This window comes from Amblyomma americanum, chromosome 1, assembly GCF_052857255.1.
Source record: "Amblyomma americanum isolate KBUSLIRL-KWMA chromosome 1, ASM5285725v1, whole genome shotgun sequence".
NCBI classification, from domain to species: Eukaryota; Metazoa; Arthropoda; class Arachnida; order Ixodida; family Ixodidae; genus Amblyomma; species Amblyomma americanum.
Window position 1 is genome coordinate 429,955,350 of NC_135497.1, and position 13,319 is coordinate 429,968,668.

At 47.0% G+C, this 13,319-nt stretch overlaps 1 protein-coding gene across 1 annotated transcript; it reads left to right on the forward strand.

Moving 5' to 3' along the window:
* The first annotated feature begins 2,975 nt into the window (after positions 1 to 2,975).
* Positions 2,976 to 5,526, forward strand: LOC144103844 (uncharacterized). The gene is made up of 2 exons (XM_077636549.1): positions 2,976 to 3,233; positions 4,998 to 5,526. Exons 1-2 carry the CDS (start codon positions 3,117 to 3,119, stop codon positions 5,439 to 5,441), a joined length of 561 nt encoding a protein of 186 aa, XP_077492675.1. The 5' UTR covers positions 2,976 to 3,116; the 3' UTR covers positions 5,442 to 5,526.
* Positions 5,527 to 13,319: the final 7,793 nt, after the last annotated feature.

The window sequence follows — 13,319 nt, forward strand, 5'->3', positions numbered from 1 at the left end:
GAAAGTTTTAAGAACAGAGTATTCTTTCAATCCGATAGAATGCAATGAAAAAAGGCCGCAAAAGAGTATCACAGTGGCAGTGTGCAGGTCTCTGGCCTTAGATATTCATGCAGAGATGGTGGCCGCAAACCAAAGAGCATTTTTACTTGGATACCATACAGGCATGTGTGACAGTTAGTCAGAATGGTTGCAACCTTGTACATTTGTACTACATACTGAAGCAAGAATTTTTAATCTTTCTTATAATCAAGAAATTCAAAAGCCAATTTTTATTCAAAACCCGAACTCCTTAGCCTGCGGAACAGTGCTCATTCCTCGGTTGAATGTGTGTTGCTGCTGGCTTAGTGTGGCGCCGCCATATGCCAGCATCAGGAGAGGACGCAGTAGATAGGCGTGATCGCGATAAATCGTGAAGGTGGAGCCCCGCACCAAATCCTTCATAACAGAAAATGGAGTTTAAAAAGGAAATGAAACGCATTAAATTCTCCCTCTGCCAGACGAATCTACCTAATGCAATTATATATCCGTGAATTAATTCGCACACTGGTTTCAAGGCATATCCGTTGGCGCCTGCTTCGAAGGAAAGGAGAACCGGAATAGATAGAGGAAGCCCCAGTCGAGCGAGGGGATCTCCAAGTAAGTTTTGCGGACAGAATCCAACCCCCGACTAACGAGGAAAAAGTGATCTATGGACCCAATTTCGCCGCAACACTCACAGACGTAGATCAGAGATAACCCTTATAGGCATAAATAGAAATTTAGCAACGGCATTCTGCAGTGCAGGATTATCATGGACCCTTCATATTGCCTTGAACTGCGCATCCACTCACTCGAAGTAAATGCCAGGTGTTGAAAATCCACTGCTGAAAGGATAGGCTCATGGTTCAAGTAGTGGAAACACTGGAATCGTTGGAAGCGTGGCACAGTCAAGTAGACAGTATTAGGGACGAACGGATCAATAGATCACCCAAGGCCGGGCTTTGATAACAAATCAGCACTTTAATCAGAAGCAATGCCACGCTAGCCAGGATGAGGACTGAAAACGTACTTCTGTAATGTGTGGTGGAATGAAAAATCGAAGTTAACGGCTCAAAGAAGTATGCCTCAAATTTTCGAGCGCAGTAAAGACGGAAAGGCTGCCTGAAATATAATAACCTGCGAGATACTGCAGAGAATCCTTATTAATGCAACTCGATGGCCAGAACCACGCCGACGAAAATTGGGGTATAGTCAGGGGCTCGAAATTAATAACTCCAATCAAGAGCCCTTCAGTAAGTGTCAAAGGCTGTCTTTTCAATTTGCTGGGAGGCGTGCGTAAAAAAACGGTGGTTTAGCTTTGGGTAAATCGAGGGAGAAGCGATGACTTCACGATGGTTTTGCCGTTGAAAATCTTGTTATGCTATGCTTTGGTCGAGTCTTTGGTCTTTTAAGGTAAAACCACCTTCAGCGGGCAACTGAGCGAAACTATTGACACCTTCGAGTCCATGTAATATTCGATTTCTTGCAGGGAGCCGACCATGCTGTCGACTAGCCCGTATGTTACGCCCCGCGTAAACGCCCCGCTTAGGTTCCTCGGCAAGCCAAGAGTCGTTCACGTGAGCAGATTTTGGCTGTCCTTGACTTGACCTTGACGCGACCTTGGCGACAGTGGTGCCATTTACTTGACACCGAAATGACCTTGACATTTCACTTTGACCTCGACCTTGGACCTTTGCAATGACTGGACCTTTTGTCTGACCATTGACGATTCACTGGTTCTCCAAAATTATAAACTGAAGGCTTAACCTTGGCAGAGCCTTGAAGGTCATGGGAAGTAGACAGAGATATCAGCCTGTTACTTCTTGTAGTGAACCTACCACTTGAAAACGGTAATATGAGTTTGAAAACGGTAATACGAAACGGTATTTTCGCTGTTTTTCATTTTCTTGGAATCCGGGCTTTTTCAAAAGACCATCTGACAATCTGCAAGAGGTCCGGGCCAGTGTTGCATTAGTATTTCATGCATGCCAAATGTTACTCTGTCAATACCAGCGGCAGCATATTGACGACAATTTACTAGAAACGCAAAGTGAGGTAAAGAGACCCTAGTGAAGTCTGCACCCAAATGAAACAGGGTTGAAGGAATGGCAGTGCGAACATGAAAACGGCCAGCCAGGCCTTGAGCTATAGACTACTGTTGGTCTTTTTCTCCTCGAGGGGGCAACACTGTGGACTGAACGATATGAGAAAAGGGAAGCACGTTAGTACGTTTCATGTATCTATAGAGAGACTTCTGGTTGACTGGTTTAGAAAAATAGGTGTTCAGATTTGCATTGTATTCCTAATTAGCCTTAGATATCATTCTTTTAAAAGATGCTGCAACGAATTTGTAATTTATCTTTTTCTTATGGCACTATTTATGCGCTAGGCTCTTCCCTGCGAATTTCCTCTTATTATAGGCTTATTTCAGTCTTCATTCTACAAGATTGAAGGAGTTCTTTTTCACGGCTGACTGAAGTGTAAAGACGGATCGCCTAGTGGCGCAGCAGCAGCTGTAATCTTTGTTTTCTTCAGCGTAGATCATTTTCCCCCAAAAAACCAATTAATATTATTATTAAGCTTGGCGTTTGTGGAATGTTCACGAATATTTATTCACAGAGAGTGTGCGATTGGTATGAGCGATAATTCGTGAGGTTTACTACAAGCGTCGGTGGTGTACAAACTAGTCGGCAGGTTGGTTCCCACGCGTCGATGGGTTTCAGAGCTACCGATGCAGCAAAAGCAGCAATTGACATGTCGCACTGCTACCCTAAAATATGAAGACCCCCGAGTTTTAAACTGATCTCCAGCGAATCCTTCGATTTCAAGACGCATTAGGAATTTACGGCGCTTTTCAGCTAGCAAACGCGAATACCGACAACATTTTCTGCAAATTTATTTTAGCACGGTCTCTTCCTCTTCGCTTTCGTGGCGCTTCTTTCTTCTTAGCTTGGCTCACGAGTTATGTCGCATCGTTGACGTGTTGCTCCGCGCCGTCCAACCGCTGCGCCGGCTCCGCTTACCTCTGGGTCTGGGCGGTTGCAGCTCTGCCTCGTCTGTTCCTCTGACTTACACTGCCTCGCAAGGAGACCGGTGCCATGGACCGGGAGACCATCGCGCGGCTGCTTACCATCAGGTTCCCCTCGCTGGCCGAGATGGAAGCCAAGCGAAAGGCCGCCAATGAAAGCTACGATTCCGATGTACCACCAGAAGAGGTAAGCCCCGTCTTTATTGCGACAACCATCGGCGTCCTCAGTGGCTGTGGTGGTCTCTGTTGGTCACAGAGTGGGCGTTTAACCGCAGACGGCAAAAATACCGAATCAGTCTCCCCTGCTATTTTGTGAGCGATAGCTGTGTGCAAGCATTCCACCCGAATCAAAGATTTTAGCTGTGTTAACATAAGGGAGACCCTTTCACTGTTAAGAAAGGGCAGATGAACTCAATGTACAATCTAGCAATGTGCATGCTTTACATTTCTGCCAGATCATTTAAGTTTTCTCTATTTAGAGGGTCCTCATGATGTGTGAACAACACTTGCAAATAAGGACGAAGCGAAAAAAACTGCATATATCCGACGCACATGCTCCCGTCACTGCCCATGAGTACCCCATATATAACCATTTATTTCAATACTATTCATGGCTGCTCATATCACTCCCTTGTAATTTAGCGGCTCAACTCTCACTGTGTTCAAGGCTAAAATGCAGATCGAAGTTTTTCTATAAAGGATTAACCTTGAAACTTTTGGTAAACTATGCTTACATTCCGTAGGCTCACGTAGGCCTGTATTTGTATTGAGGTTTATAATTACTGTCTGTATTAAATAAGTAAAATATTTCAGTTGCTGTTCTGCCTGGGGATTCTATTCCACAATATTTAGTTCAGGTATACTCTTGTTGAAAATATGTGCGAGCTTCGGCTCGTTCTCTTACTCAGAGAGAAAAAGCGACCGTAATGCCGGAAGTAATTTTGAGAGGATTGCAATGACCATTGTTTTATGCTGGTTAAAAGCAACATTCACAAGGTGATACTGGGTTTTGCCAGAGCTCGCTTTTGTTGAACGACCGCGGTTTCTGCAAAATACCAAGGTAGTTAGTTTTGTGTAGGATACCAGACGTGTTATTACGATATCTCACCTTAGGCGTGCACCCAGACAGAGATCAGAAAAGTCACGTTCACGTCTCAGACCAAGCTATGCCAGGACCAATCTAAGACTTTGAAAGAGGCAGCTCATCAAAGGCTTTCTTCGCCACGAGGGCCGAGGAAGGCCTGTAACAGCTCCAGCGACGGGAGGATTTTGTTCGCACAATTTTTATGAAGGCTATGATCATCGCTTACTTTAGGAGATAATTTCGTAGAGACAATAACTTCAGAGGGTGTCCGGTACTCATGAACTTTCTGGAGCCTGGTAGTTGATTTTAAAAGGGAACCATATTAACTGGTTGAAAAGTTGTAATAGTAAGTGTCCATGGTGTGTCCATTGGTTGTTTGGCTCACAGGTAACGGTTTCTCGTCTATGTGAACGCATACACTGTACAGGGTTCTATTTACTGGAAGTACTGAGATATCAATCAGACTCTCCATGCGCGGCACACTGCATATGAGATCATCACGCTAGTCAGCGTGAAAAAAAACTGTGGCAGTAAATATTACCCTGCCTAGTATATGTCCAACGTAGACAGGGAAACCCGCACCGGTGAGCCAATAAACAACTAATGGAGACACCACTGACAATGACCATTACAAATTTCCAGGCATATGTTCGTACATATTTTTTAATATAGTTTAAAGTGGTCCAGTCAGTTGATAAATACCGTACGTGTGTTTGCGACATTGAATTTGTGATATTCATGCACTTCAACCAATACATGTGACAAAAATACTCTCCAGAACAATTGCGGTAAGCGAACTTAATTGACAGCGAGAGTGCGATTCGTAAAGGTGCCTTGAGCGACCATCCCGCTTTCTTTTCTCTGCAGCAGCGTCACATGTCGGACCAGAGGCGTCGCCTGCTGAACATCAGGCCCGCAGGAGAGGACACCATACACTGGTGCGGGATCTGCGACAGAAGATTCCACCTTCCGAGCCGTCTAATCGCCCACCAGATATACCAGCATGATTTTGACGGCGAGCCCCGGCCCATCAAAGTGCCATGTCCTATCTGCTACCGCTTGTGCAGGAACGAGCTCATCATGGGCCTGCACTTGGGAACCCACATTGGCGAACGGCGGTGCTTCAAGTGCGGCGCTGAGTTCGCCAGCGCCACTTCTGCCCATGCCCACAAGCGCCTCCACCACAACCGCGGTAATTTCCAGTGCGGCTTTTGTAGGAAGCTCTTCGCGCTCAAGAGCAAGAGGGACGACCACTGCCGCCTGGAACACCTCCGACAGCTGAAGCGTCAGCGCTCAGCGACCAGCTTCTAGGCCAGCAATGGCCAGACACGAAAGTGCGTCCGAGACCCTTCGAAGCTTGGGAAATTAAGCAAAAGGTGCGTGTGCAAATAAAAAAGTGGGCTTCTTTGCGTGAAGATGCCTCCGTTGGTTTGGCATGGCTTTTCATCTATCGATTTTTGACGTTGAGGCATGAGGTGGTAAGCAGTGGAAAGTCATCCGGACACAAGCGGACAGGAAAATGTCTGCTTGCGTGCAAAAACTTGAAAGGTGAGCAGTGGGAATGTTACCTGTCTTTTAGGGAGATGTAGTCAACGACCAGATGAGCTCGGGATTAGGACGTCTACGTGAGTTAAATATTATGATGCCTAAGAAGGGATAGGTGACACGTACGGAACGCGAGGGGAGCTTCTCTGTTTCATGCCACTCGTAGGTGGCGCTGTTCTCTGTAGTGTGAAGTGAGCGCGCCAGGCGCTGAGCCAGGCTGGCCGCGTGGCAGATTCAGGCTAAGCCGCGCGTGCTAAAGAGTTGTATTTATTAAATAAAGCTCCTGGTGTGTGTTTCAGCGCCAATAAGTAATAAATGGGAGTGAGAACTTGTTGCCCCAATGTTAACGCAACACAATCGTTTGGAAGGAATGTCGTTATTCGCAAGCGATGGCCCAGCTTTTTGAAGCAGCAGAACAAGCTCTCATCTGCTCTAGATGCTTCAACGGTAGGACCCTGATTGCGACCTCAAGCACTGATGAGTTGATATTTATTTTTCGGGCACAACCACTAATGCGATGGGCGCCATTTTTTAGCAAAATTGTTCATTGGCCAACCCTGAGATTTTTCGCAACTGGCCTAGTGCGAGCGCTCTGTCCCGCGCCACTTCCCGATCATCGTCGCCTCCTACGTGACACTAATCGGGTTGCTCTGAAGCGATCAAAATCGTCTCTATCGAGCCCGCAGCTGGCGTAGGGAGATTGTTCCGACACTTTTGTTGTCGGCCTCTCGTGGAATGGCACACACCGACAGTGGGGGATCGGCGATCGTATTTTGCACATTTAAACATTAGCAACGCATTGACGCATTTAAGTCTGACATGGGAGAAAGTTTGCAGTAGAGGAAAAAACTTAATAAATTGTATCTAACAAAGCAATCTGTCTGACTTAATTATGTAGCTATGAACGTAATTGCACACTGGTTTTTAAACCTAACCTCTGGCGCTTGTCCCACATGAGAGAATAACAGGAATAGAATGAGGAATTCCTAATCGGGAGAGGGGAATCTCCAGATCACACTTCGTAGGGTAGCAAACCGTAGACAGGAGAGAAGTTGATCAAGTTATTCAATTTCACCACGTGATGCACAGTTGTTACGGCGTGAGAATCCTGATAGGCAGAAATAAAGAATAATTCTGGTATTCTGGACCGGAAGGGGGTAATGGGCACCCGCATTGCCTTGACCGGCATAAGCGAACACTCCTTGGGAATGCCAAGTGCTGAAAATCCGCTGTAGCAAAAAGAGGCTGATGACTCTAGGAATGCAGTTGCAGGAAACTGCCAAATGCACAGTGTTTGTATTTATGGCACCACATGCTCGCAAATGCAGAATTTTCTAAAAAATAGGCATCACATTAACGTAAATGCCGCAATGACTGGATGCCATTGAAAAGGCACTTCTTTAATATGTGGTGGAATGAAAAATCCTAGGGAACGGATCAGCAGGGTGGCCCCTCGAGCCAAAGAGCGCAGTCAGGACAGAAGGGCAATCTGAAAGCACAATGGCCGGATGTAATGCCCGCTCATCGTCGCCTTCTACGTAGCACAACTCCGTGCCTTCGTACTGATTCGAATGCAGTAAACATTCTCGGTATTTCAAACTTTTAAACGTGGACTTAACCTAGAGCGTCACCAGCAACGCTTCCGTTGTGCCATTCATATACTATAGCTTGAGCTTGCAGGAAGTGTTACATCTCTGGTTTCCGCAGCTCTCTTTTCGCAAGACGCCGGATTAATTAGTAGCTTGCTGAGGTAACTACGCTTTGGACGTGCTGTTGCGTGTGCTTTTCTAGTACAGGACGCACTGAAACATTTCATGGCGCAGTTTTTCTCAGGACGCTTGTAGATTCCTTAGATGCCTCCATTTTTCCCAAACTCCTTTGTATGAGAGAAGAGAACCTACCTTTCAAAGGTCTTCGAAATTTCTCTTTCATTGGTTAAACTCGATCGATCGATCCTTCTTATTTGGGTCGCTTGTACTAAAACCGTCAAAGAAATCCCCGTGTTCTCGCCGTATTGAGGGCAATTTGTTCAAGCCAGAGATACTTCAACGGACACACAGTGAAGGCTGTGATGTAATCATACGCAGCGATTTGCTTTCTGGACCCATAGCCGCTTTGAATTTCGACCTTTGAACATAAGAAACAACAGAAAGTTCAGACAGAAGAGACAAAGTGGTCTTAAACAGCAGCTTCTTCATTTTTTATGGTCTGTAAGATCATCACGTGAAGAGGCACTTACTTCGAAACGCTCCAGTTTCAGGGGGCGGCCGCATATCTGTGTTTAATTTACACTACCTTTTCTAGGATGCTTTATCTTCTAGTGGTACGCCGAAACATTTCCGTAAACTCCTGGCACCGCGTCGCTGGTAAGCGCGGGTCTATCACGTAGAATACTGACTGTTGCGCCGCTGTTCACAGGTCCCTGAAGTGCCGTACAATATATGTCAAAGTGAAGCTTACAGAGAGCTGATTTCTCGTTTAGTACTTTGTCTGCCTGTAGGACAGCTCGACCACGTTTCAAAACGCTTGGGGAACTTTGGAACAGAAAAGAAAATAGCGCGCTGATATGGCTTCCTTCACGATATGCAACACGGCGTACGGTCGCGGACAGAATATTGACCACGCTTCGGCGGCCAAATTCCTCTGATGAATTACTTAATAAATAGAAATTGATTTTTTATGTGTCCACATAAAGGCTGCAAGCATATACATTTCTGTTGTACAAAGTGACTGAACAAGCTGAACGCGGAAGCGTGGTCTATATGTTCTTGGCGCATCTGTACGTAGAACGGGGCGTAATGTAGAGAGTCTTCCTCGCATTATTTACCCGATGATCAATTGGTCTTGTGCATTGTGCGGACCACAAACATGCGTATTTAAAAGCTCCCCTCCACCCCCCAAAAACGCCGTGAAAAGCAGATACGTAAAACGTCGAGCCGAGCAGACGACAGGCCCACACGCGCAGGCATGGGGAGCGCGGTGTCAAAAGCTATTGGATTAAAAATATTTATTGCTAATTGATTAAATATTATTATAATACATGATTGATTGATTGAATGAATGATTGACAGACGGCGATCGGGAGGGCTGACGTACAGACGGATGGACGGATAGACAGATGGATCGATGGATGGCCTCAATCGAAACGCGGCCACCTCCATCCACACAGACCCGCTATTCGGCACTGCGTTCCGCGGGCATCGCCAGCTGGGGGGGGGGGAGCTTATAAAAAAAGGCTTTTGTGGAATGGACATTGCGAATGAATTTTCTCACATCCCGGTCGACACTCGAACCGCACTGTTCGGCTTTTCGATAAGATAGAGAGAATGAGGGGCCGTAGTGGAGGGTTCTGGAATAATTTCGACCACCTGTAAATCTTTAACCTGCACTGACATCGCACAGCAATCGGGCGGCTTTGCATTTCGTCTCTATTGAAACGCGGCCCCCGCGGCTGATATTCGAACAAGGGAACTCTGGCTCAGTAGCCGAGCATCCTCACCACTTAGCCACTGCAGCGCGTGCCAGCCTGGACACATACTCCGCTTTATGAAAAAAATATGCTTTTATCTGAAGGAAACTCACAATAACTGTCACGCTTCTTTGCCAGCACCTAATCCGCGTCTTGTCAAAAAATGAAATGAAAATTGTAGAGGACACTTAATCTTCGCCTTAAGCGTATGATGCGATAGTAGATGGTTATGCTTTCTATTCTAAGCCTACAACGTTGTCAACACCAACGTCAATGAGCCCTACGAACACAGGCGGCCTATCACTCCACTGCGGCGTTTCTGCCGCAACATTGTCAGCGACAAGGCAGGCAGCGCACATCTCTCTCACCGCCCCACATACCTCAAAGCACGATTGAGTTGTCAACTGACCCTGGTAGGCAGATATGCGCCTTCCCTTCCTCAGACCACTAATTACCACCATGCATTTTTTTACTCAGTCCCCGATTACACGGTGCAGGTTCGAGTCCCTTTCGCAAGCTAGGCTCTAACCTGACTAATAAATTTATTCTGCACGAAACACTGAATCGTATGACACCATTCGAAACACTATGCGGCAAACGGTCATCACGATACGATTTTTAGGCATCCCCAGAATATTTTCGACACGTGGTGCCGACAACACTGATGGTTTTTGCTCGGAACGAGTTGTATACGCTGTAGCGTAAAATTTATCTCAGTTCTGAGTGGAGGAAAGGCGCATAGCTTGTTTACTTTGTCGCCGGGCGCCTGAAGCGAGCCGCTAACGGCGAATGACACTTCAGTTATGAAGCTTTTAGTCGGCGTATGACACGTGTGGCACGAGGTTGCCTTGTTCGCCCCTGTGCTGATATCAGTGCATGGTAAATATCCCTATTTGGTCGGAATTATCCCAGAGACCTCCACTAAGGCACATCTATCTTCCTTTCTTCTTTCTCTCTCTCTTTTATTCATTCCCTTACGGCGTTGTTTTCGTGTCCTCCAAGGTAAGTAATCAGTTACTGCGTCAATTCCTTTCCTCAAAAACCAATTTTGAGCTTTCATTTAAACCGCCCGGCCCAGAGTTCTGACTGCATCGGCAAAATCTGCGATTGTGGCTAAAAGTACTAGGCAATAAAAAGTTATTTTGGTGAAGGGAACGATATATAACAGCCAACGAAGCGGAGGCTGCGGAACTAGTGCGACCGCGAAACCACAGTAGTCCGCTACGTGTCATTCGTTCTTCTTGAAACTCCGGTGTGTGTTTGGAAGGAAAAAAATGAACGTGGATTAGCTCAGGTAATCCAAGGTAAACGTGGAAGCGACTGTGGCTCAGCTTGAGCCAGTGGGCAGGCTCGTGCACTGTCCTTTTCATTCTTCTTTCAGTCGCAACAACAGGAGCAATAGGGGCGATTTAACCGTGTTACAGCGCTTTCTGTAGGGCTCTTCTATTTTAGTCAGTGGGTGTGTTACTTCTACCTTTCGTGCTTTCACAATGCAGGTGGTAAACGGAGTGTTCGTCATCATAAAAAATTCATTATCATTGAGAGACAGCGTTAGAAAAACTTTATTAGAACGAAGGTTTGTTTGATTTATCCGGGTTTAACATCCCAAAGCGCTCAGGATATGAGGGGTGCTGTTGTGAAGAGCTCTGGTAATATAGAATACCCCAGACATCCGGGCTCTCAGGCTCCTGGGTCTCTGCACAACCACACAGCAGTAAAGTGTTTATGCTCCTTCAGACCACAATACTGGCATCCTGGTCGGTATAGCGATGGTTTCCACGACCGGGTCAACGGAGCGCAGCAGAATGTCCTAGTCCACCCAGGTTTACCATGTTCTGGGCCTCGCGGCAAGGGTCAGCCGAGGAAAAATATGCAGAGCAGAATTAAGAGGTTAGCGACGGAGTGCACAGGACTAATTGAGGAAAAGGCGTTCATAATGAGAAAATATGAAAGGAGGTGAGAGGCAGGTAGGCAGGTGAAAACTTTATTGATGAGCCTTATAGATGAGTAAAGCCTAGGTTGGTCTGGCTCTTGATCCCGGGTGGCGGCCAACAGTCGATGACGTGCGGCGACCTCTCCAGCCCACTCTACCAGCCGCCTTTGTGAGGCTGGTTTGGAGCTGGAGACCGCGATCTCCCAACCCCCTTTGTCCGGGAGGTTCCAGCGAGATGGTGGTTGGAATTCTCGACAGAGGTATAAAATGTGGTCAAAGTGTGCTCTCGGAGCCCCACAAAGAGAGCATTCGGGTCTGCATTGGCTTGGTGGATAAGGGCTTAGAGCCGGTGAAGGGAATGTGCGAGCCTGGAGCCGTCTCCAGGATTTTTGTTGCTCTTTCGAGAGGCAGATGTGTGATGGAGGATAGACGAGTATTTGCTCCCTGTAATGTAGGGTTATTTCATAATAGGTCACGAGCCGGTCCCTAGCGCTACACCGGTCTACGGTGTGCCCTGCTCGGTTGACGTACGCTCCAGCAAGAGAGTGGGCCACTTCGTTACCGGGGTGTCCTGCGTGGGCTGGCACCCACACAATTTGAACTGGTTGGTGTTCTGTGGAGCGAGAATTGAGAAATTTTCAGGTGGTAGAATGAATCTGTCGCCGTGCAAAATTCGTGATTGCTGTTTTAGAGTCACTCAGATTGAGTGTGGCAGCGGAGGAGGAAACGCTATGGCTGCTTCTTCGGCTTCAAGTGAGGTTGTTGCCTTAATCGAGCACGAGGCTATTTGTTTGAGGTCACTTGATGCTACAGTGATGACGGAGGCCGAATTGTGGGTGTACTCTGCCACGTCCACGTAGACCGCGTCTTTGTCGTTTGCATGAGCTTTGTGTAAAGCCTTGGCACGAGCTTCGCATCCGGCCTGGATGTGAACTGTGTGTATGTTTTTGGGCAGAGGGTGAACTATCACTCTGTCCCTAATGTCTGTTTGATGACGTGGGCGTTGTTGGGGGGTGAACCTGCTGGCTGAATCTTTAGAGAGGCGAGAATGTGTCTACAACCATTTGTGGAGGAGGGTCTGTCAATCGGAGCCATGCGATGAGCTTCAGTTAGGTCTTGTAGTGCATTGTGTATTCCCATACGTAGGAGATGGGTGGTGGGAGCTCGTGGCTCACTTGTACGCCTGCCTTATTAGTGCATCTACCTTCTCCTCCTCCGCCCTTGTCAGGTAGAGGTAGGGAAGGGAGTTAACCATCCGACTAATCACGAATGCCTGCACTAACCGCCTCAGGTCATCTTCACGCACGCCTGGGTGCTTGTTGGCTTTTCTTATAATCAGTCGGATGGTTTGATATGTAGCGATTGTTAGTGTCGAAATGGTCTACATGTTGCGTCCATTGTTTTGTGAGAACATGCCAAGAATGCGTATCTTTTCAACCTCTGCCTCTGGACGACCATTGACCTTGACGTGTATGGAGGTGTTTTCCTTTCTGTTGCGTTTCGGGGTCGGGTGGAGTATCAAGAGTTCAGACTTAGCAGAGGAGCATGCGAGGCCTATAGAGGCTGCGCACTCCACTACCGCGTCGGCACCTGCTTGAAGGGTTTCTTCCATGGTCCCAACATCCCCCATGGTGGTCCATAAGGCAATGTAGTCTGCATAGGAGTAGTGGGAGAGGATTGGGATGCGCTCTAGCTTGCTAGCCATGCGAATGAGAGTGATGGTGAAAAGTAGGGGAGATGGGAGATGGTGCGCAATTTGCGCCAAAGCGTTGTCTGTGGATTGCTATGTGACTTTTTCGATTGAAGGCATAGCTGACGCGGGATATGAAGATGTATAGCAGGCGCAATGGGGAAGAGCGGAGGTTGGGTTCTTGAGACGAATACAGAGCTTTTCATAGTCCTCTGCGGAACAATGAACTCTGAGGCTGACTGCATAAATATGGCTAAGATTGGCGGCAGCTTAGATTTGTAGCTGGACGCGGCCTCATAGAGCGATTAAGGTGTCCACTGAACCAGTTACACTCGGTACTCACAGACATCACTCTGACGGACACCGCTGAAACTCAGGCAGTGAGGCAAGGAGTGACATCTTTTTCGAAGGCAAAAATAAAGAAATGAGAGAAAGCATATGCAATAAAAAAAGTTTCGAATTCAAATCACGTAAGTAGTATTAGGTGCCGTCTGTAAATATTATGATTACTGCTGTTCGAACACGTCAGCAGAGTTCTATGATAAACCCTTG